The following is a 23,558-nucleotide window of genomic DNA, read 5'->3' on the forward strand; positions in this document are numbered from 1 at the left end:
AAACAGACACAGGGAGGGAGGATAATCAGCTCTAATCTTTTCGCTGTAGATGGTGTTGGCTATACATAGACGTGGCGTTGTGTGTGTTCCCTCTCCACCCATGAGTGCCTTGACAAGCTTTTTACTGTCAGTTTTTATTAAAATATAGCCGCATGAACATTTTCTTGCCATCTTACATTTACATTCAATAACAGTAACACTGTTCACAGTCAGCACTTTTATTTAAAAAAAAAACAAAAAAATGTTTTGCAATTCCCAGCAGTCTTTCATCAGAACTGTTCATAAAAAGGTCCATTTGGTGTCTTTCCTTCTCCAGAGACCCATCTTGACCCCCAAAAGAGCAACGGAGTGATCAGTTCTCCAGTCAGCGACTGGTGTGGTCTGTCATGTCTGTGTCCGAGCTGAGGCTGAGATCGGCTATGTGACACAGGCCGGGATCAGGGTGGAGGGAGAGCGGCGACTGGCTGGTGTGAGCACTCCTGTCCCGTGACTGTACGATGGCCTGGCGCAGGCAGGTGATCCACTGCTGCTTGCTGAAGGAGTCGTTGGCCTGCAGGCAGTAAGGGTTGACTTTGGAGCGCCCTCTGCTGCTCACACGGAAGCAGTTCTTCACTAGAAGGTGACAGAAAGAGGAAGGAAGGAAATGGAGTGAAAACAGTTGTAGGTTTCAGTTCAGAGCCGTATAACTGCTGCTTTCACATTAGGGTCTGCTTTTAACCGTCTTTTTTTGTAACCATCATTAAAAACGGAAAATCTCAGTCAAAACAAGATGAAACAAATTTTCCTCTGTAAATAACTTAATTAACATAAAATGCAATCAGTTTAGTAAACTTTAGTTGTAATTTCTTTCTTTATAAATACAAAAATGTGAAGAAAGCAGTTATAAATTGGGTTCAAAAAATCATGATGATTAAAAACTTAAATATTTATGTTCAGAACTGTCTTAAATGTGGATGTTTTGTTTAGATTTTTATTTTTAACTGTATTTATTCAAAAATAATTGTTCTTTGCTGTATCTAAAAGTTTCCCTTTCTCCATTTGTGTCCACATTTTTCCTAAGTTTAGAGATCATGCTTTTATGCCGTATCTTATTACTATTACAGTTTAACAGTTTATTTAACTTTTTCCTTCTATTATTTTCTTTGCTAAAGCAGAATACCTTTATCATTTCCTCCTGTAAACGCTCCCCTGAAGGTTCCTCCCCCTCCAGCTTCACTGTCCGGAATCTCCTCTAAGTTTATCAAGGTGTTGGGCAGAGGCTGCCGGTACACGTTAAACATTTGCCCGCCGTCTCTGTCCTCCCCTGGTCTGGTCAGCACCAAAGCCAGCTCAAACAGAAACACATGCAGCTTCTGTTGCACGGCAGAGAGAAGCAGGATGTAGATGTTATAGAATATTAAAATGGAGGGCAACCTTAAGAATAAAGATGCTTCATAGTCTGTTCCTACCTGTCCTTTGTTGGTCTTAAGCTCTCCATGGCAGTAGAGGAAGCGGGACTGGTGGATCTCCGGTATTCTCTGACTCTCTTCAACATAGATTAATCCTCGCCTGTAGAACTGGCACTCTGCTTCCCCCGTCTTCTTGTTCACCTCGGCCACGATGCTCTGGATCAGTTCCAGCTGAGGAGAACAGAACAGTGTTCATGTTTTACTGGAAGCATTGCTTTCATTTGCAAAATCAGGTACATTTTGTTTTATAAAAATTAAATGTAAAAGAAAGACTTAAGCCTCCCAAAAGCAAATAGGTGATCATCTAGCATATATACCTGTAATTTAATTATATTCTTACACTGAATTTCAATTTACTCACCAAGACATTACTTTCAAGTTTCTAGTCAGGACACAAAGGGTTATCATTTATCTATTGATCAATTAAATTAATAGATTATATTAGATACATAGGAGTCTATTTCTCCTTGTGCATGTTCTGTTTAAAAGTTGCTGTTTGCATCGCTCATACAAGCTTACTGTCCAAAAGAAAATTTGCAATTTTTTTACAATGTCAGACTCACCACTGGTAAGTGAAAATGAGGACAAGCACGTGAGACAGCCTTATGTAAACATATCACCAGAATGATTGACAATTAGGAGGACCACTTATTTTGATGATTCGCCCGGAAATAAAACATCCTTCACTATACCTTTAGATCACTGCTGATAAAAAAAAACACTTTAATCTCAAATTCCAGAGCATTATTTCTCTATTTTAAATGAAAGACATTTCATTTAGTGGCTCTTTGGAGGAAGTCAAACATTAGTAAATAAGTCATTTATTCTTGATTGGATTACTAAAAAAAAAGCTCTATGAAGTTGATTTTTTCGATAATTTTTCATCCCAAATGTATGTTTTTCCTGTGAATTCAGAGTTGAGTGAAATGAGTTTTAGATGAAAATTCTCTGTTTCAGAGAAAACAAATGATGGAAAAAGTTTAAAAACCAAACTGGATGCTAATGGGTATATTCACTGAATACAGTGAATCTGGAAAGATCTCTACCCAGGAGTCAGGATTTCCTGAATCCAGCCGGGTTCAGCACATTAACCTGTCTGTCCAGATAAATACGCTCGGGGCAAAGCAACTTACAGCATCAGGTAATGAGTCCTCGTCTGGGTGATCTGGAGGCGTGCACTTCTGTATCTCCTTCAACAGCAGTGGGTATTTAACCAGCCGGCTTCGAGGTAGGTCCAGAAAGTTCCACAAATCCAATTTCCTACTAAAGGAAGACTCCTGACACAGGCGCAGGAAGTGTTCGACTCTTTTCTGCTGCTTCTTGTGGTCCAGCAAAGCTTTGGCTCCCACCTGATTGCAGCAGTAGGTGACATAGGCCTCCAGGCAAGGGAACTACAAAGGGGAAGTATAAGAAAGTGAGATAAGAAAGTGCTCAGAATGCCTCTGTCGTGCTCTTGCAGCCATGTCAGCTGAATGGAAAACACTAACCCAGTTTAACAGAGTCGGCCCCACTTCTCCGACCGTCTTCTCTGAGCCCCGCAGTCGCTCTAGACGAGCCAGAAGATCTAGTATGAAATAAAAATGCATACTCATTATACTGGAGAAGGGACAAAATCCTGAAACTACAAACAAGAATTTCATCTGCTATTAGTGGTAATCCTAAATCCATTATTATACTGTAAGAAATGGCAAAAAAAAGAAACTATATATATATCAGTAAAACACGTTTGGCTCTTCCTGTTTACTTGGAACCAAAGACTTAACTTCATGTCAATACTCAGGAAATGAGGTGTTCTGAAATATGATTAGACACTGAGATAAAGCCGTTCATATCATTTACCTTCATGCAGCGGAATGAGGGAATCTAAAGTCCCAAAGATTTGTCCAAGCTCACTTTCTGTCATTATGTCCAATTTCAACATGGGCTCATAGTAAACCTGAAAGCATAAAAAGTCAAGGAACACTTTGAGCAAATATTCTTAGATATTAAAATCCCAGAGTATCCTGTTACAACAAGTACCTTCTTGACCAAACTGAGGTCCTCTATAAGTTGCCTCTCTCCCTGAGTCAGCTCATAGATCACCTGCAGAGGAGTCCAAGACATTACACACAGCAGCTTTAGACATGTCAGTGGAAATAAAAGATAATTTCCGCACGATGCTGCATGGGATGTAAACTAAGCGGAAACCCAGCATGAGCTCTCACAGCTGATTGTTAAATAACGGAAGTTGAGCCTCTAATGCCAGCTCACATCCTCTTTCCTATACCCATGCTGATCAGCTTCAGAGAAACAGAGTACAAGCTAGTCATCTCGCCCATACTGCAACCACAGCCTTACAGCTTGTCCACATTAACCCCACCTCCCAAACAAAGTGAAAAAAATAATAATAATGCCAAAGGTTCTTGTATTAAGATCCAGACCTCTTGGCGTTTGATTTCCTTTGCAGTAAGGTCATGGCTCTCCACGGTGTCGCTCCAACACTGGCTGTTGCGTCTACGTGGAAAGGATGAGGCCTTAGTGCGACTACGCAGGGGGGCAGGGGGCAAAGGTCGAGCATCTGTGCGAAAGCTGATGGATCGCTGTAAAGAGATGAGACATTGAGCACATGCATGCAAAATAAGGCTGAGGTGGTCGTTCTGGGGTACAAAAAGAGGTTTTATTACCGAAATAGATTGCCCTATGCGTTTAAGAGCAGGAGTTTTCACTGGTGTGATGACACCTGTCAGGCTGTTGGACTTTGCCACAGGTTTGACCCTTTTGTTACTGGGCTCCTGAAACAGATCAATGCTAAACTTTATAGTACTGATATTTAAACAAACTCCAAAAAGTTTCAAGAAGTGTGTAAGGTTAGAAAAAAAAAATCCTAACAAACCTCTGAATCCTTGTGATCAGACATTATTTCCCCCTCCTCATCTTCCTCATCATCCTGACGGCCAGAAAAAAAAAAAGTAAAGGTGAACTCGACGTGAAAGAAAGGCGTTAAAGGGTGCTGAAATGTTGCATGGTGCACATCTCTCATTTCCTGTGCAAGGTTTTCAAAGAGGAAGAAAGCTGAAACTGTGCCTCTGTAGTGAAGCACAACATGTCTGCCTGTTTTTTCCCCCCACTAACCACAGCTGCTGCAAATTCAATGTGGCAACAATGAAATAAAAGCTAAAAAAAACAAAATATTGCACAAACATAATGTATATGGAACTAAAAAAATGCCAATTAACATTTAAAAAAAAATCACAGCTGATTTAATTTATCAAGATCTTTGAAGAAAGAAAGAAAGAATCCTAAAATCAGAGTTCTCAGATAATGTTCACCTCTTTTCACAGTTTTGCACTCAGCACTGTGGTCACAAAGGTAAGGTTGACAAACTTCCGCCAGTTACTGAGAAAGGCAGAGATATGACAGTGCGCCGCTTTTCAGATTATTACTCACCTCCATAATTCTGATGACAGGTTCAGTTATCGGATCTTGTTTTCTCTTCTTCTAAAGGTAGAAAAAAGTTTTGCCAAAAAATGAGATCTTTTGAATTCGGACCTTTGATAAATAAGGGATAAAATAGCTTTAAGGGTTGCTCACCCCAGCATGGTCATAGAGGACAGAGAGTGTATCTCCTGACACAGACCTATAAAGGACCACAAATCATTTATTTTAATGTCGTCTAGATGTTTCAGCTTTTTACCGAATCATTTCAGCTGTACGTTGAGTAGTTGTGCATTAGAGCATGGAATTACAGTGAAGTGAATGAAAAAGTTTTGTCATAATCTACCCTTTAGTTTACAACCTTTAATTTCAATCCCAACGTTAGAATTATCATTTAATACAAGAAAACATTTAAAAGCAAGTTTCTAAAGCTACTGTACCAGGAAGTCCTCATTTCACCAGTCTCCTCCACTTCCATCGTCTTCCTTCTTTCAATGCATCCTCACAGAAATGAATGGCTCTGCTCTCAAAATGAGAAATAATCCAGTTGTAGAGGTCTCCTCTGCCCTCAAAGGACAGCGAGCAGTTTGCTACGAGCTCGTTTTCGTTGTGTACTCCTTCCTCCTCACTTTCTTCCTCATCTCACAGCAGACCACATCCTCTACGGTTGCGCATAATCACGTATCCGCTCTTCTCAGGGAGGAGTGTTCAAAACTTGACTTTAATCTTCTCTGTACAATCTTTGGATCGTCTAATATTGAAAATAAGTTGAAAACTTATTTTTAGATATTAAACAGCACATTAAAAAAACAACTTGAAATCGTAACAGGAATAAAGATTCAGTTACACCAGAGATGTCTCAATTACATTTAAAATTAAGGAAAATTATTAATAAGTTTAATCAGTTGAGGGATTTTCCATGCTGAACGTAGAGGTTGGTGATAAGCTGATGGAGGATGTGTTTACCGGAAACACTGTTCAGTAATGAAACTTTCTGATCAGGCAAACCGGGTCAGACAGGAAAACGCCTGAATCTGTCACCATCATGTGTTTCAAAGTCCTCTAATACCAACATGATCAGCCAGTTACACAACTTTGCGATACAAAAATCATTTAAAAAAAAGTCAACACACTTTTGCATGTTTTACACGTTTATTCACTATCACACTAAGTGCTCCCATGTCATGGTACATCTTATTGTCTTGCTTTTAATTGTTTTTTATCATTCGATGTTAACAAAATACAAACAAGAGTTATGGACTAACAGGTGTGTGCCAAATCTGTTTAACCCCCCCGTAACCCCAAATAAAATACAACAAAGAACACAGGAAATAAAGAGAATAAAGGGAGAAATAATGTCATGTGCAAGAGCCCCTCGAAGAGTGGTGGTGGTGGTGAGGAGGGGTGTCCTGGACTGGGAGAAGTATTCTGCCAGTGTGATACCATTCCAGTCAGAAAATATCTACAAGGCTCTGCTTTAAGAGTAGCTACTTTTTAATTAACAAAATGGATCTGAGGAATTAATAAAATAAAAAACAAATGCAAAATTGAACTTGAGTATTGAGACAAAGGTTAGAGGAGGAAGGAGCACGTAGAGTGAAGGGAAGGCGCTGGGGTGTGAATTAAAATGAACCTTGTTTACTGTGAGGATGGTTAGTATACATGGGGACTTAAATGGGCTTATTGAACTGTAGAGGCTGCACTACTACAGTATACAGGCTCCCATCCAGGACTATGTACAGTCAGGCACAGGTTTAACCAAAACCTGAGGCCCATGAAGCCCGCCCCCAATTTGGAACAAGCTACCCACTGCAGAACCCCCCTTCTCTTAGCACCCCCCCCTGCAACTCCGTTGGGCTCAGTGAGGAGCTCAGCGAATGGTGTATCTGACATAGGGCACTTCCACGTCTTCGTCCGTCTGGTCGTTGCAGCACAGCTCAAACACCAGGGCTTTCACATGTTTGCCCAGTTTCTTTTTGGACACCTTAGTCACAATCTCAGTCATCCTGAAAAATGGAGAAGAAAATGTGACTGAGCTGATGACTAAAAAAGAAAAAACTATTCAACATGAATGCAGATCCACGCTCACAAAAAAACAGCATTACAAGATATTTCATAGCACAACTCATAAAATGAAAGAATTTCCCTTTTGAAGTTGAACACCTCACATGCATTTGTATTTTCAAAGCAGGAAGTAGAGCATTTTATTAAATGTAAACTTACGGTAGGTCCAGTCTTTCTTTAAGTTTGGCAGCAGGCATGAAAAATGAATACAGCATGGAGACTCCCTGAGATAGCATGGTGATCTCCAACTTATGCTCATTCTGACAAAGAAAAAAAAAAACTAAATTAGTTACATGCATCAAAACAAACATGGAGTCAAGATTTAGAAAATGAAGTCAACACACTTTAAAGTAATCAAGGAATTGTCGGAGTGTCATTTCCTCCCCAGTTGGCTGCACACCCTTGACCTCGAAGCGATCCCAGAGAGTCCAATCAATCTCATAGTACTGCAAATAAACCAGTAAGATTTTAAGTGAAGTCAGTTATCCAATACATCCATCTCTACCTGCCGGTTCACTAAGTAACAGGTTTGTCAAGGTACAAGTTTTACATTTCTCCTCAGCACACACTGATACCATCAGCGTGAGAAGGTCAGTTAAACTCACTTGCATCCCGGCAGACTGCCGAATGCATCAGTATTAGCATGGCTGAATCATCATTGGAGCTTTATGGGATTTAACTTTGCCTTTAGGTGTATTGTGGTGAGCTTACCTTGTGTTTGGGAGCAGCAATGGGCTCAGAGAAGGCAAAGAACGGTAGGGCCAAGTTCATGAAGCCGTTTTTGAATGATTCCAGCTTTTTATGTCCTTGGATGATCTTGAAAAGCTCCAGGCAGACAAGGCCGACCACTGCAGCTGTAGTAGTGGCAATAGCCGGAATGATCTTGCCAGCAATCAGTTTGCTCTGGATGGGACAGTGGCACATTAAAGAATAAAAGAATGAACAGGCCTGCAGTTACACCAAAAACTCAAAATGTCAAACTATCTCACAAAAGCAAGACAGTGGAGAAAACTTTGCAAAGTTCATCTATGGAGGATGGTCGTTTTATCAGATTCCAAGAAATGTTTCCCACCTTATGCCTGTCAGCAGGTGGAATGTCGTAGTTCTCTGCTCTCAAATTGGAGGCAGCCACAATGAAATCCATGTGGAAGTTTGTATCGTCATCCTGTTAAACGTAAAAAAAATTAATAAAAAGTTTACAGTAAATGTATTGTATCGAATAGCCCACTTAATGAAACTTCTGCCTGCTGTGCTAAGAGTGAAAGCTAAAATATTAGCCATCCTGGAAAACTTTACATAAAACCTTGGCAGTAGTATACCCCCAAATAGAGAACAGATTTTTATCATAACCAATTTTACACCCGCTGACTTCAACACTGCCGCCAATAAAAGCAGTTAATAATTTTTAGAAGAGCATTTTCATATTTTTCACCCACCCCAACTGCATTCCTCATAGAATATTGAGACCGTACATGAATTACCTTTTCAAAGTCGATGGGGCTGAGTTTGAATTGGAATGATTCTGGGGTAGGCAAATGAGACTTCAGTTCTTCCAATTTGGAGTCATCTGTATGTCAAGAGATGTAACAGATTACTAAAAGAATTCAGAGCTGAAATGAACAAATTTGTTTCATTTTTCCAACTTACCAACAGAGGAATTGCTATTTTGCAGCTCCTGGTCAGAGACATGGATTTTAACCCCTGAGCGAGGAGTAAAAACTGGCACTTTGACCTCCTGCAAGATCTTGATCACACCTGCTCGGTCGGTGCTGACTGGCAGGCCATAGGACTGGGCAAAGAGGTTTGCAGCTGCCATTACATAATCCACATGGAGGTCCTAAATACAAAGGAGAGAATAAACAACATTTTTATTTGCACATTTGAATAATAATAATGATAATAATAACAACAACAATCTGTTATTCTGAGGGTAGAAATTCTGGAAATCCTCCTTACATTGCTAGTGCTGAATTCTAAGGGGTGGGGACATCTCTTTGGGCCAGACCAGAAGGGGGCGCCTGAGCTGGTGAGCTGCAAAAGAATCACAGAAGTTTGAACAAATTAAGGCACTTGCTCTGCAAATCAGAAATCTTAGGCTTGTCTTAGCTTTTTGAAATGAAAAAAAAAAAGTTCTTATTTTTAAGCAGAACTATAGGAAATTGTTTTAAGAATTCAAGAAACAGGATTTTCAAAGTTTTAATCTAGAACGAGTTTCAAATACTTAAATATAGTTGAAATCTCTTCGAGTCAAATCCTTATCAGCTTATTAACTCAAAACAGCTGCAAAGTTTTCTGGGCTCCTTAATCCCAGAACACGAGGTCTGGCAATTTCAGACCCCCTCCATGACTTCTAAGATCTTGCTATATACAGTGAGGAAATTGGGTATTTGAAAATCCTGCTATTTTGCAAGTACTTCAACAGAGATAGGAGTTCAGCAGGGCAGAAAACAGGTTAAGTAAAATAGTGGTCCTCTTTGAGCCTCACAAGAGATTGCAGGTAAGCGCAGCTTATCACTCTACCCCCTTTATGAAAATAAAACTCAAACTTCACAGATCTCTCTGAGAATCACTTCTCACCACTTCATCCAGTACCCATATTAACAACCCTACAGCCTTTATTGCTGCCTTTTCCTTTTTAATTTTAACTATAAAATTTGTCTCTGGTTGCTGCACAGACTAACAAAGTGGAGCTTTGCTTTGTAGCTGGGCCGGTCGTTTTGTAATTACATAATTTGTCCCAAACAAATATGGGGTTATCGTTTCAATTCATACAACAGAGACAGAAGTTAAAAATCATCACAGATCTAAATCTGCTTATCATTTATAGTTTGAGAAAAAAAACAAAAGAATGATTGGAGATTAACAAGTCAGATACAACCGGTGTGACCCGAGACCTAAATGTCATTAGGAGACACAATCATGTGGAAGACTGCTGACTGGACAGAAGACAGACACCCACTGTGAAGGATAGGGCATTAAAGGTCACTGCTCAAGGAGCTGGCTATCAGAATCCAAGCAGATCCATAGAAGGTTAAGTGGAAGGAAAAACTGTAGTAAGAAAATGGGAACCTGCGACGGGGTGGGGGGTAATAAGGAGTGGACTGATGCTTGAGTTAGGAGCAAATGAGTGTGGACGATTCTGATGCGTTTGGTTAGTTGTAACCTTTGATCGATATGTCAGAAAAGTCACCTAACCTTAACCCAAGGAAACTCAACCAGCAAGAGACAAAATAAAATGTCAAATTTGATCAGCAATATTCACTCTTGAGGTTTACTCATGTAATACAAAAAGATCATTTGACAGCAGAAGACAAAAAAAAAAAGACAAAGGACTTCCTTAAGCCTTTAATAAATTCTTTAAAACTTAGACGTTTTAAGAGACACTTTAGCTTTTTGCTATGAATCAGTTAAAATTTAATCCCAAGGATTTAAAAATTATGAGTGCAAAGGTGACCATTATTAACCCAGGTGTGAGCATCAAAGAGAATATATAGAAGGCAGAGGTAAGAGAATTATAAATATGCGATTCTGATCTGTTGGCAGTGGTTGACTGATGTGTTAGGGCCATCATAACGTGTGAATGGTCCAGATAATTGTGCAAATTTCTTTTGTCCAGTTAGGACCGATTTATTTACCTGATCTGGGGGGAAGTTGTGCAAAAGCTGACGAATGTTGTTGCTGTACTGGCACTGCCAGTGATTGCGAGCCCAAGCTACACAGTCGGCCCAGCTGTGCGGACAGTCTGTAACAACACTCTTGTAAACAGCCTCCAGCACCTCCACAGGCTGCGCTCCTGGAAGCTTCAGAGTTCGCTCCATGAACTTGGGGTCTCTAAGGATTCATAACATAAAAAACTAGTTACCATTTTATTATCATTTAGAATTTACATTGAATGCTTTGTGTGGGTGTGCAACTTACGTGAGGTACTGCATAGCATTCTCTGGTGCCTGTTTGAAGAGTCCCTCAAACTCATCCCGAGCCCACTAAAAGGGAGAGAGAGGTTTTGAATTAACATTATAGCCATCAACGTGCATCAGGCACCAGGTGAACGCCATTAAGACATGTATATGAAGGAGGAAAAATAAAAGTAGTCTACAACAACTTGGTTCTAAGAGAAATTAAAAAAATAAATAAATAAATAAACCTTGCATTACAGTCCAATTAAATTAGGCAGCAAAACTTCCGAGTCACTGTGGTCATAATCTATTACCGATTTTTAATTCAATATATATGTGGCAATACTGATTAAAATGGCTCCTCCATCAATAGGTCAATTGGATTCATGTTAATTAAACCTAAAAAAAGAAAATATTTGCTCCCAAGTGTCGCAATACTAAAACCCCAAAGAAAAACAAGATGCAAATATTTTTAGATGTCAGTTATTTTCTCTACATCAAAGTTAATTTGCCTATTTGGACGCTTCAATGTTCAGACCAAGTTCATATGTTTACTGGCTGAAATGCTGAGTTACACAGGAGTGGAAGGGACAAAGTTTAATGGGGAAAAGAAACCAGTAAATGTGGGTAAACTGCAATGATCCACAAACAGAAACTAACATTATTGCAGGTAGTCATTTTCCCTGACTGTTAAGTTGGCTTTTTTTAAATAAGTCTTCATTTGGTTATAAGGCAAATAAAATTTTTGCTTGAAGGGTAACTTAATGTTTCAGCATTTAGATTTTCACCCAAACATTAAAGTTCTTTTTTTTAATAAAAGGGAAATGCCCTCATTTAAAAGTCACCTTTAAAAATATTAATGTTTTATAATTTTCCAATTTAAGATAGAAACTCATCTCAAAAAGTGGTGACCAATTTACATATTTTGATTCGAAATTACATCTAATGAAAACGGCTTTATATCAAAAGCTACCTATTAAAGGCCCAATATAAGAATACATATGCTTATGTTTACACTATGGCTAGGAAGCAACACAGCGCATAAACAGCTCCAGTATGGTGAAAGAGACTGAAGGTGAATAGATGCAACCGGAGCAAATAGTTTTATCAACATGTAGGATTATTTTTGTTCCCTGAAAAGCTGCAGTCAACTTGCCTGCAGTTTACGAGGCAACCCGAAGGAAATGAGTTAACATAACACAGAAGAGTCCCTAGTGTGGAAACGTCAGCCAGGAAACATTGACGTAATCCTTGGAGCACTAACCTAATCTGACAGAGCCTTCAGTACACAGACACACTGATTTACCACCAGTCTCAATCAACTAGAGATAAAGCGATGGATTAGTTTTCCTGCCATATGGTTTATTAAGATCTTGGCAAACTGAACTTTACATAAGGTGCAGTAGTAAAATTGACTTTAAGTCATTGTTTAAATATATTTTTTGTTATGCCATGTAGAAAATGATAATTAAAATCTAAATTTAAAAGCAAACTTTATTTTGCTTTAGTAAGAAAATCAAAAGTGAAATAGTTTGCAGCTTTTGGCCATGTCCAGCAAATTCATTTTGTTGTTACCTAACAAACACTTCACAGAATAGCCAAGATGGTGCATGCATCAAAATGGTCGATGAGAGAGCTTAAGTTTTTAAAATCTTTTTTTTAGATGAGATTTAAATAGCTGGAAAGCAGAAATTTAATATGTAGCTAAATTCAAGAACGTAGGGTGAATGATCCAGACTCATTAATATTAAGCATAGAGCTCTTTTCATTTATAAAACACTAATGAGCCATTTATAGTAAGCAGGATCTCTTTACAATAAGCTCTATTTATGCAAAACATACCTTTAAAAAATGCAAAACCGATGAAAAGATGTCACTTAAAAATGGCAACAAAATTAAAAAAATAAAAATAAAAAATACAGCAATCCATTTCTGATCATTAACATTAGTAGTTGTACAGACCTGCAGTGTGTGTTCAATTGCATTTGGAAAGTTCTTCAGGGTACAAATGGGGATGGACTTCTCAGGTGGGTCTTGGCTGGAACTGTAGGACTCCGTGAGGAAGGGGATCACCACCTGGATGTTGCCTTTAGTGCCCAAAGTACCAGACTCCAGTAGAGGTTTACGGTAGTAAACACACCGCCGATCCATGTACATACCTAAACATTATAGAAAAAAAATAAATAAAAAAAAACATTGGAAGGAAATCATTTAGAATCATACTTCCACATCAGTACCTACAAACTTGGGATTTAACCTTGTTTAAATGTCAGACTTACGTGCATCAACATTGTCCAGTGCATTAGCGACTCCATCTAGATTTTCAAAGAAGTCGTCGTCATAGACCCTCTCAGTCTCCGGACCGACTCTGTTCTGATGAGCTGTGATCTTAATGGTGGGGTTCATCTGCTTTACTGCAGCAGCTGCTGTATCACTCTTCATTTTCTGTGGCCATGAATAGAATAAACAGTCATAAAAGCTCAACAGATAGCAGGAATCTGAAATCAAGTGCCAATCTAAAATGACCAGTTTTTGAACCTTTTGATGCAACCCTTCTCCATTACACCTGAATCAAACTGTTACTTGTTAAAAGGACCCTGCTGAGGGGACTCAGATAAGGTCCCGTCCACACGAAGTCAAAACGAACACGAAACGCTAATATTTTCCAGAACGTTTGTCGTAAAGACGGAGACGTAAAATAAATGTGATCATCCACACGAATGCATGAAAACGCTGCAAAATGTATGCCAGGCTGTAAGTGGCGCTGTCGTGCCAAAGCAAAAATAGGCGACGAAATGTTGGGCATGCGCACTAATATTTATACATGGTTGCCCTGCGGGTCCATTTTCGTGGTTCAGTCAATTTCAGGTGCTGAACTATGTCGTCGATATTGCTCTGTTCTTCCTGGAGATATTCCAGAAGAAGAAGATTCTGTTGTAAGCCCGACAGCAGGGTGAGTAGCATTAGCAGCAACCATTCAACACAGTACGGCGCCATTGTTGTTGTGATACTGTGTCGCGCATGCGTGTTTAGAGGCGACGCTATGACGCATGCGTGTATAAAAAAAATGCGGTTAGAGCTTAAAGATGGAAACGCGAAGACGGCGTTTCAAAATCTTCCCACTCTGAAGGCTGAATTTAAAAAAAGATAGTTTACAGACCCCCGAAACGCCGAGTTCGTGTGGATGAGAGGCTGGTTTGGTGAAAAATTTGTGCGTTTAGGCCAGGGTTCGGCTTCGTGTGGACGGGGCCTAAGACTCAGGTAAGTTAAAGAGCTGCTTCTAAAAGTTACAGGATGGTAGCTCTCAGCACCGCTGCATTTGGTAATTATTTACATACAAGTTCTGTAAGTCCTAAAACCCTCTCATTCAGACTTCATCTTTAGAATACAGAAACCTCTTGGCTAACACTATTCAGAATATAATCAAAGAAACATAATCTAAGAAACGATACTGACCGTGACATCAGCGGGTCTGAAGAGGAACTGTCTGTTGAGATTGGATTTCTCGATGGTGTCCATGTCTGTGACGATAACCTCACCGCCCTCACTGCCCAGCCCCATCATAGCGAAATTTTTCAACAGCTCACAGCCGATTGCTCCAGCTCCAACCTGGAGGAATTTTATGTTGTGCAGTTAGTGAAGCTAAAAGAACAGTTCAGGTTTTGTCACACCACTTGTTTCCAACTCTTTAGGTTTCCTGTCACACTGGCTGCAATGCATAGAGAAAATCTCCACTAAGTGATCCCAATCTGTGCAGGACTATGCCACATTAATGCAATGGTCCTACCATCCATAAACTTGAAATAATATCCAAAATGGGTGAAACTATGAAAAGGAAAAAACGAGGAAATTGTCTAAAAATTCAGACATTTTCAAATATAAAGAAAGAGCTGCAGCCATTGTCACTGAGCTGTATTAGCTGTCAACAAAATCTAATATAAGAAATGTTTAAAAAGAAGGAAACATAGCCACTACAAGTATTAAGAGGATGATAAGTGTGTGAGGCCAGTAAAAGGTGATGGTCTTTCTGTGAACTTTACAGATTATGTTTTATTTCATGAAGAGGGGAATGCAATAAGCCATTCATATCCCACATTGTTCCCCATGAGCATCCTTGTGATATTTGTTTTTTTTTAAGCTCATAGTATCGCCATTTTACTTAATCCGCTTTCAAGAATCCTCAGCTGCCACCAAAAAATAAAAATACACCACTTATTGAGATGATTAACTGACAGTTTATGTCCAAGTTAGCCCATCTTGCTATATGCATACAGTGTGTTTCTAAACAGGACAACTGTTTTACCTCATTAAATTCAACATTGTCTTTTCTAAAAAATCTTACTTTCCAGTCATGTCTCTCTCTATATCACTCATAATATTGTGGTAAGAGCTAAACAAGCATCTAAAAACCTCATTATAAGAGTAGAAAATAAATAGAATTCTGCAAATTGCCATGATTTAAAACAAACCCATCTCCATCTGATCAGACTCCAAATCATGTCTGCTGTGTTTAGGGATTAACATCTCCCAAGAGTAATAATAGTAAAACCACTTATTTTTTTAATCAGTGTTTTGTCTCAACATTCTGTGGACATTTTGCATTTAAGCAATTCTATTTGGCCAAGACAATTTGTAAATAAATATTGTAAAATTAAAAGTGCTGCCATAAAAAAATAGTGTCTAATTTACAATTTGGAACAGCACAAACATTTGTTAGATTTATAATTTTTCATAAATAAATCCACTCATACTTTTGCCTGCCACCCTTAGAAATAAAGCAAAAAAAATTTAAAAAAATAAAGCAAAAAGTATCCAGATTTTGTACCATAAGCACCACAAAACAAGACCAACAGGAGGCCGAAGCCTTTTGGCTAACTCACCAGGAAGTAGCGCTGGTTGCCAAGCAGTGTCTGCAACTTGGTACCAAACACTGCAACCTGTCCATCATACCGAGTATTCCTCTGAAATAAAAAGACAACCAAGAAAGAAGGTTATCCGTGGCTGTTGTGGGTATAAGTCCGTCTTTGTTAATCGGATTTTATCCACACTGGAAACCTACGGGTCTACACTCTTCTTCTGTGAGCATGCAGTCCTCTCCTTCAGAAAGGCACTCCAAAGCATCAAAGTATAGCCACTGCATTACAGGCATAAACTTCCCAGTGGATGCCTGCCAAGAGAGAAACAGAAGTCCAAACATGTTCTTGCTTAAAGCAGCACCCAACTACAATTTAATTACCAAAAATAAAAATCCCAAAACACAGACATTGGAGACAATGAGCTTTAGTTTACACAAGACATTCATCTGACCTTCATCACTTCCTGTGCAGCCACTCCACCAATGAAGGCATTGACTGGGGAAAGATCACCAGCAGCGAGATATGACATCTTCTTGATAAGAGCCTCATCCAGTTCCTCCACTTTGGCAGACCCCGTCTGGGCAGAGTTCAGCTCTTTGGCCAAAGTCAATAGCTCATCGCCATCAGCCTGGAAAACACAGAGCTCTGCACTTAGATAAATCACCATTTAAAACAAAGGACCTTTTCTGCATTGTTCCAGCATTTATATTTATTTAGACAGTATGCATTTTAAATGGGACTGGTCTCTGTGTCACTGAAATAAATCTGTAAGTTTGGCTGAATTGTTGACAACTATTGCCTTTTATTTATCTATAAAAAATCTTCAATAAACTATTTTTTGTATTGCCTTTGTGTAGCCTCTGCCATGTCTTCACATTAGCTAAAAAAAAAAAAAAAAATGTATTACAGTTTTGGAAGTTATGCTTAAAAATTTCTGAAAATGTTTTAGGGCAAGTACAAACAAAGTATGAATTGTTTACAAACAGGTTTAACAAGAAATAGTTCAATGAGTGATACACACCTGGTTCCATGGTGCAGGAAGGCGACTGTGTTTCTTCTGGAAGGCATGGAGAGCCTGAAAGCCTATGTGCATTTGTCCCGGACGATCGAACTTGGCAAAATCTGTCATTATGAACTCTGGTTCAGCCAAGGAAGATTCATAAGATTTCTGTAAAGCAAAGGCATGTCCACTGGTGAGGCTCTGCTCTTTATCAAGATTATCAACCAGGAGCTCAGTAGTATTAGTTTTGAATAAATTCTGTCAATCACGTGGAATGATTAGAGAAACAGACCACAGGAATTGAAAATTTAATATAACAGTCATTTTTAAGGTAGTCGTTGGGGAAAAATAGTAACTTACAAAAGTGATCTTTTTGGGCATCTTAACCTGAGAAACGATCCCTCCTCTAATGTAGTCTGAAAAGCCAGTTGTGTCGCAGATGCTGAACGTGTATGGGCCTAAACAAAAACAAAAAGTCATCTTTGGAAATTTTAAGCAAAATATTACTACATTTTGTACATAAAAGTAATAATTATTTTACCAAGAACTTTAATTTCCACAGGCCTGCAGCCATTGAGTTCAGTCATTCCCTGAACCTCAGTGAAGGTCACATAATCTCCACTCTCAAAGCCGTGACGAGCCTCATCAAGACAAGTTACAACACCTGGATTGTCCTGAAGTGAGGAACAATAAAGAAAATAATGTTAATATCTCCTGTGCATAATTCAGAAACACTTTCTAAATGTCTTCAACAAGTAAACTAACCTTGGTGATCATGGAAATCATAGCACTCAGTGGCTGCTCTCCATTGGTGTCATACACCACCATTTCTTCTCCAAAGTCACAGAAAAGTTGCCTAAAAAAATAAGTAAAACAAGCATTAAACCATTGATGGATAAAAGGTGGATATTTGGAGTAAAATCCAACATGAATAGGAATCTTACCCAAACAGACCGCGTGTGTCAGCAATAACCAGCTTGATTCCTTTGCTGTGACAAAACTCCCCCAACCGCTTCTGCTCTTCTAGGCTTGAGTTAGAGAGCACCACCACCTGGATCCAAAAACATACCGCTTACCACAAACGGTCTCCCTGCGCCACACAAAAAGGGCTTACATTCAGTGTCATTCATACCTGGTACTTGGTAAGGTAGTCTTCAGAGAGTTCTCCGGTATACGCCGTCACTGGAACATAGTTGTTGAGTTCAGCCAGGCGAGGCTGACTCACCTCTGCTCTGTTCTTTCCCAGGTCCTCTTCACGGAGGTAAAACTAACCAGAGTAGAATAAAAAAACATTTAAAGAAGGAACTCTTAAGCTTTGTAACATTAAACCAGTTTTAAATTTCAATATCCTGCAATTATAAAACCCAATCAAAAACAGATCTAAATACAAACATGAAAAATAAAAATAACTGTTGCTTTTCAGGCCTTACACAACTTGAATGTAGAAATGGGTTCATAATAACATTTATTAATGCAATGACACAGCAGCTAGGGGTTTAAATCACCGGCTTCATTACGATATAATATCACATTGATTTGTTTGGATGATGACATTGATTCCTGAAACCACAAAATCAGTCAAAATATTAATTTAATTCAATGCAATATTCTGTAATCGACATCATGTCATCTGCCCATCTACTACAATTATTTATATTGATATAAAGTTATAAAAATAACTCAAATATGATTTGAGCAATAGGTATTTAAATAAAGTTAAAATTCAGACATCACATGTTCTTAATTCCACATCTATTCCATCATGTCAATGTTTACAATACTCTGTTAATTTAATCGTCATGTAAATGTGGATTGTGGAAAACCGAATAAAGCACCACCAAATTAATCAATCCTTCTCTTGGAGCATTGCTTAAAGTTCATCATGACTTAGATAAACTCCATTGACATAATGATGATATACTGGTAGGTTAACAATTCTAATAGTTCAGAAATTAAGACACATCACATCTAGCCCTTAGTGTGCAGGGGAAATGGAACACATAATGGGTCTGATTTTACTATAGACAAAAAGCTTACAATTATAAAGAAGAAGTCATATACATCTTAACTTAATTACAGCAAGCTGCTAAGTTTGTCCAAGTTTGTCAGGAAAACGAGATGGTTGAAAATTTTTTAATTTAACTTAAAAGGAAAAATATCCAGTTTCCTAAAGTTAGGTATTAAACATTTAAAATATACTTAAGGACACAGAGCTAAATAAGAACAAGAAAAGATATGACTGAAAGTCACCGACAAAAAAAATAAATAAAAATTGTTGCCTTTCTTTGATAATAGGCTGTTGAATGTACTTCTTCAGCCTGTTCAATTAGGCAGCCCATAACTGGTGGATCAATACCACCTTCCACCACCACTAATACTCTTAGTGGACTGAACACGTTATGACCCCGGCAGAGATCATAAATGTGCCTCAGCTAATTTGACACAAAACCACTGATATAAAACAGTCCAGCTGTCTGATGCAAGAAGACAATCAGACAGGTTAGGGGGATTTCAGAACAAGTGCAACTCTTTGCATTCTCAAAATACCTGGGAAGAGAGGTCTCTCCATTCTGCAACTCCTTGGTCATGCACGGTGACACTTCTAACTCCACCCAAAATGACATTTTTTGCAATCTCAACTCCAAGACCTCTCATTCCAGAAATGAGGACATTGGAGTTCTGCATGCGCTTCATTGCTTCATGGCCCAGCACATATCTAGAGAAGGAAGACAAGAACATTTAGCAAATAAGACAATATTAACTAAAGCAAAAGCAAAAACTCTTTATGGTCTACTTGTTTAAACTTAAATTGGAAATTTGCTTCGTTTCTTTAAGACGTTTCAACACTTATGCAGGAGTCTTTGTTAATTCTGTTGGCCCTCACCAGAGCGATCAGTATTTATAGTGCTGATGTATGCTGCTTAAATACTTCAGGACTCCAACTACAGATTGCTCTGTTGTAAGTCAACAGAATTGACGACTCCTGCATGGGTTTCAAAACATCTTCAACAAAATAAGCGACAGTCCGGTTTCATGCCAGTTTAAGCCTGTTTGTGGTTACGTGTTCTTTGTTAATTTGTCACAAATACATATATGCATTCAAATCCAGCAAAAACATAAAAAAATATAATAATAACATTACAGTTGTCTGGAGTACAGGCCTTCATCAATCTCAGCATCATTGCCATTCTTAGCCATGCCCTGTGGAGAGAGATTGAGAGGATTGAAAGTTCAGTGCATATGAAAATTACTAGCCATTTGAAAGGTGAATGAAACTGCTCTTACGTTTGCAGGTGTATGGGACAGATCAGTTCTGACAGAGTTAGAGGAGGAGCAGTGGGATCCCGTCTTCGTCTCTGTTCCTGACAAGCGACGCTTCTTGGACAGCGGCGAGCTGGACATCTGAGGAAACAGCCCACACTGTTACTTCCCCCAAAGCGTTTCCAATCTAAGCAAGAGCAGCTAAAAATGTGAGATATAACAGCTCCCTTTGATAAACAATGTAAAATCTAAAATAAATCTGAACTGAAAAATATGTTATGAAAAGATAAGATAACACAAAACACTATTGGGAAGAAAAATAAGATAATTCTTTTTTTTTTGATGATGCACGTTGCAGGAAAGAAGAATCCTAGCCTCCAGAGCAGCTGGGCTGGCTGCAGGCCAAGCACCAATCTGCTGGAAAAACGAACCGAGCCTGAGAAGAAAGATGAATAGAAGCATTATGTCTTCTTTTCATGCTGTGAATGAACACTGGTTTGTTTATGTGCTGCTATTGTTTACTATATGCCCGTTTAAGGACTGCTAGCATCACCTCTACAAAAAAAGCTGAATCATTAAAAGTTCACTGCTGCAGTAACAAAAAAAAAAAAGGAGTGATCCAGATTCACAAGTACTGTACTGCAGCAACAACTAGACGACAGTCCCAACTATGACCTTTAAAAACACAAGTTAATTATTTTTGATACGCTAAATTATTCAGACAATTTAATCACGTGGGAAATAAAAAAAGGGCCGCAGTATCTTTAAAACCATGACCTCCCCCTCATCACCATTGGCCACTATTTCCGCATTATATGAAGCCGACTTACCTTCGCCCTTAAGTCAGAGGAAACGCCTCATTTACTTTTTAAAACTTAGAAATAATGAGCGATAGAAATCGCCAACGATTTGGTAGCTATATCTAAAAATATATATAAGCGAACGGCATGATGCAGCAAAGCCACCCAGATAATATTGTAGTTTCAATCCCTCAAACAAGACCTTAGCAACTACCGACCGAGTTAAAAACATAAAAAAAAATACCGAAAAGTTGGGCGACATCGCCCACAGAAAAGCGACCAGCTCGGTCTAGATCGACTAATCAGTTAATTGGTTTGGCAGGTGGACAAAGTCGTAACATTAATAACTTAGAGGCAAGAAAACACCAGCCTCCCAGCCCATCTATTAGCAGCTCGACAGAGGCCTTCACTGTCCACAGTGCGGAACACAAGTTTCACAGCTAGCAGCTGCGGCTACATTAACCTGCTCGGAAAAACGAGCGGTCTCATTTGACAGCTAGCTATCATAGCTCATTCTCTGTTAAAGAGCGAGAGATACGGGGCATTATTGTTGCTTTCAATTAAAACGGGAAATTACACGTTAAAAAAACAACAAAAAACAGATACTAGACTCGTGCTTCATTGATTTATCTGCCCTTACCAATATTTCTTCCCGTTCCCTTCCCTACGCGAACCCGCTCCTCTCCCGTATAGATGTCAGCGATAATGATGAACGCAAATTCGATGGTGGGTAAAGGGGGAAAAAAAGAAAGGCCTGTTATGGGATTAGGATGGTCGGCGCTATATTGTCGAGTCACTATGTCGTTGAGCCGAAAGCTTCTTCCTATGCAATTGCGTTGCTGGCTTTGCGACTGCAGACGGGAACAAAACCAAAATGGCAGATGGGGAGAAAGGGGCGGAGCCTCTGTGACGGAAAGGGAGGCCGTCAGAGCACGGGTCTGCGAAGCTATCATTTGATTGGCTACTGACTCAGATCAGCCCGCCCTTATTATCAGAGGATGCATGCCATGTATTACACCGCACAATGACCTGCTAAATCCTCAAACGATGCAAGAAATACGAAAACATACCACCGTGTCAAACAGATGGATATGTAAACACAACTATTTTAAGATATTTCTATAGTGATGCAACCAATTAACGCTTAAGGACATATGCAGAAACCTTTTGCTTCTATAATTATCTAATAAGGTCAACCAATTGTAAAACAACACAATACTTTCAAGTAAACGTAACCTGGATTAATGTAAAAGAAAATCATCATGATATAAAAGTAGAATAAATAGATTTTTATTTGCACTTACACGCCACAAGATTAGAAAAGGGAATATGTTCTTAACTCGAGTTGAGCAGTTATTGCAAACTGACTCAGTGCAGCGACTGAATAAACAGGCACACCAGATAGACTGTTTGCATGCAAAAAGGGATGATGATCGGCTGGGTACCTTAAGTGAGGTTATTGGGTGAGCGTTCCTTTGAGATGAGTATTGGGGGAGGGGGTGCCCAGCAAATGACAAAGGCCCATGAAAAAGACTGGGCCGCGTATTCTCGGGTACACGTGTCGGATGAGATCCCTTAGTTTCCATGCTCCCATTTCTAAAGGATAAACACTTTCTACAACGTTCTTTTGCACCAAAAACAATAAGGTCCGCACAACAGCCTGCCAAACATGACACGCTGAACTGACCACTAGCACGTTACTGTGGTAACGCCGCGAACCACGCATCTTAATATTATCCTGAAATATCCGCTAAGCGGAAATAATTATCTTTACGAGCTTTAATGTTCCTCGGGACAAGGTTCTCAGACATTTGACCCCCCAAAATAGTCTGCTTCTAATGTTTGCAGCAACTACAGCTCTCCGGCTATTTGACACATTATGATCATGGACAATTGTGCAGTCCACAAAACCGAGTAAATGCTAGTTTAACGTTATCAGTAAGGTGACACTGTGCCGCTAGCAGTGGTTAGCGGGGTAAGTAGACGGAAAAACTCAATTAGTTAACGGTAATAAACATTAACAACTATCAATAACGCAGATCAAAAGACTGCGTAGTTGTTAGCTTGTGTAAAGCTAGCATCCCGGCTATCTAGCCACCCAACGACTTTTTCCCTTCTTGTGCCGCTATGTTAGCTGCCCAGCTAACGTTAGCAAAGTAGCTGGGGCTAACGTTACCGAGGCGAGAGATTACACAAGTGTGCAGAACTTACCACATCCGATATTACTCGGCCTGATTTGGAATATTAAAAATGCGGCTTCTATTTGAGCGAGAAACCAAACAAACAATATGACAAGTCAACACAGCCGTTGACGGCCAACTGAAAAGTGTGTCAGGCTGGCGGGCTCTGAGTGAGTTTTTTCCACTGGACGTCTCTCTGGCCGGCTGTTCCTGAGCCGTTTCCCCCTCACTCTATTTCAGTTGAAAGCAAAGCAAAGCAGCAACATGTGCACGTTACAGGCAGTACCAACCAACGCTCTGACCTAAAGGATTCAAAGAAATATGGCTACCCTAAGATTTAATATCTAGCAGAATTCCTATTTATTCTTTAGGTTTGTCACACAACACCTAAAAATGCTTTTATATATATGCCTTAAACTCCCATGAGTTTTTCAAACCTCTTAAAAAAAATTCAGTCAACATTATTCGGCTCCCCTATACTTTAGATAATATGGACCATTCCAAGCTGTACGCGATGCTTTATGGGAATTGTAGGATATATGCGTTAACACGCTTGACGAGAGAAATGCTTTGTTTTGGCAAAATTTGGTTTAAAAATCGATTTTAAATCTTTAAAAAATAATTAATCAAAAACATAAA

The 23,558-nt window shown here is 39.2% G+C and overlaps 2 protein-coding genes across 4 annotated transcripts; both read right to left on the reverse strand.

Moving 5' to 3' along the window:
* Window positions 1-182: 182 nt before the first annotated feature.
* Window positions 183-5,526, reverse strand: LOC107087040 (rho guanine nucleotide exchange factor 3-like). Its single transcript, XM_015378375.1, has 13 exons — window positions 5,303-5,526; window positions 5,019-5,064; window positions 4,875-4,925; window positions 4,321-4,374; window positions 4,112-4,219; window positions 3,869-4,027; window positions 3,468-3,530; window positions 3,288-3,384; window positions 2,936-3,012; window positions 2,582-2,839; window positions 1,449-1,619; window positions 1,160-1,352; window positions 183-612 (listed from the first exon to the last, which is right to left on the reverse strand). Exons 1-13 carry the CDS (start codon window positions 5,338-5,340, stop codon window positions 365-367), a joined length of 1,563 nt encoding a protein of 520 aa, XP_015233861.1. The 5' UTR covers window positions 5,341-5,526; the 3' UTR covers window positions 183-364.
* A 465-nt stretch (window positions 5,527-5,991) lies between these two features.
* Window positions 5,992-23,168, reverse strand: uba1 (ubiquitin-like modifier activating enzyme 1). Of its 3 annotated transcripts, none has more exons than XM_015378374.1 (26): window positions 22,951-23,168; window positions 19,964-20,080; window positions 19,821-19,879; window positions 19,226-19,394; window positions 17,811-17,945; window positions 17,623-17,729; window positions 17,444-17,534; window positions 17,220-17,352; window positions 17,039-17,136; window positions 16,700-16,846; window positions 16,130-16,306; window positions 15,882-15,989; window positions 15,703-15,783; window positions 14,279-14,431; window positions 13,102-13,267; window positions 12,785-12,981; window positions 10,845-10,909; window positions 10,562-10,757; window positions 8,883-8,957; window positions 8,574-8,763; window positions 8,408-8,493; window positions 7,999-8,091; window positions 7,638-7,829; window positions 7,271-7,372; window positions 7,086-7,186; window positions 5,992-6,868 (listed from the first exon to the last, which is right to left on the reverse strand). In XM_015378374.1, the coding sequence occupies exons 2-26, from the start codon at window positions 20,078-20,080 to the stop codon at window positions 6,733-6,735; spliced, it is 3,174 nt and encodes a 1,057-aa protein (XP_015233860.1). In that variant the 5' UTR covers window positions 22,951-23,168; the 3' UTR covers window positions 5,992-6,732. The 3 variants fall into 3 exon arrangements, with proteins under 3 accessions (XP_015233860.1, XP_015233858.1, XP_015233859.1); XM_015378372.1 differs by having other exon boundaries at window positions 8,408-8,496; XM_015378373.1 differs by lacking the exon at window positions 22,951-23,168 and adding an exon at window positions 21,380-21,609 and having other exon boundaries at window positions 8,408-8,496.
* Between the last annotated feature and the right edge of the window lie 390 nt (window positions 23,169-23,558).

The sequence above is a fragment of the Cyprinodon variegatus genome, unplaced genomic scaffold, assembly GCF_000732505.1.
Source record: "Cyprinodon variegatus isolate N-32 unplaced genomic scaffold, C_variegatus-1.0 Scaffold171, whole genome shotgun sequence".
Taxonomy (NCBI): Eukaryota; Metazoa; Chordata; class Actinopteri; order Cyprinodontiformes; family Cyprinodontidae; genus Cyprinodon; species Cyprinodon variegatus.

Coding starts and splice junctions, on each gene's coding strand:
- uba1 (XM_015378372.1), bottom strand. CDS start 20,080: ATGTCCAGCTCGCCGCTGTCCAAGAAGCGTCGCTTGTCAGGAACAGAG. Junction 19,395..19,820: donor GGCCTGTACTCCAGACAACT/GTAATGTTATTA, acceptor TTCCTTCTCTAG/ATATGTGCTGGGCCATGAAG. Junction 17,535..17,622: donor GACACACGCGGTCTGTTTGG/GTAAGATTCCTA, acceptor TTATTTTTTTAG/GCAACTTTTCTGTGACTTTG.
- LOC107087040 (XM_015378375.1), bottom strand. CDS start 5,340: ATGGAAGTGGAGGAGACTGGTGAAATGAGGACTTCCTG. Junction 4,220..4,320: donor CTGATCACAAGGATTCAGAG/GTTTGTTAGGAT, acceptor GATCTGTTTCAG/GAGCCCAGTAACAAAAGGGT. Junction 613..1,159: donor TACAGGAGGAAATGATAAAG/GTATTCTGCTTT, acceptor GTCACCTTCTAG/TGAAGAACTGCTTCCGTGTG.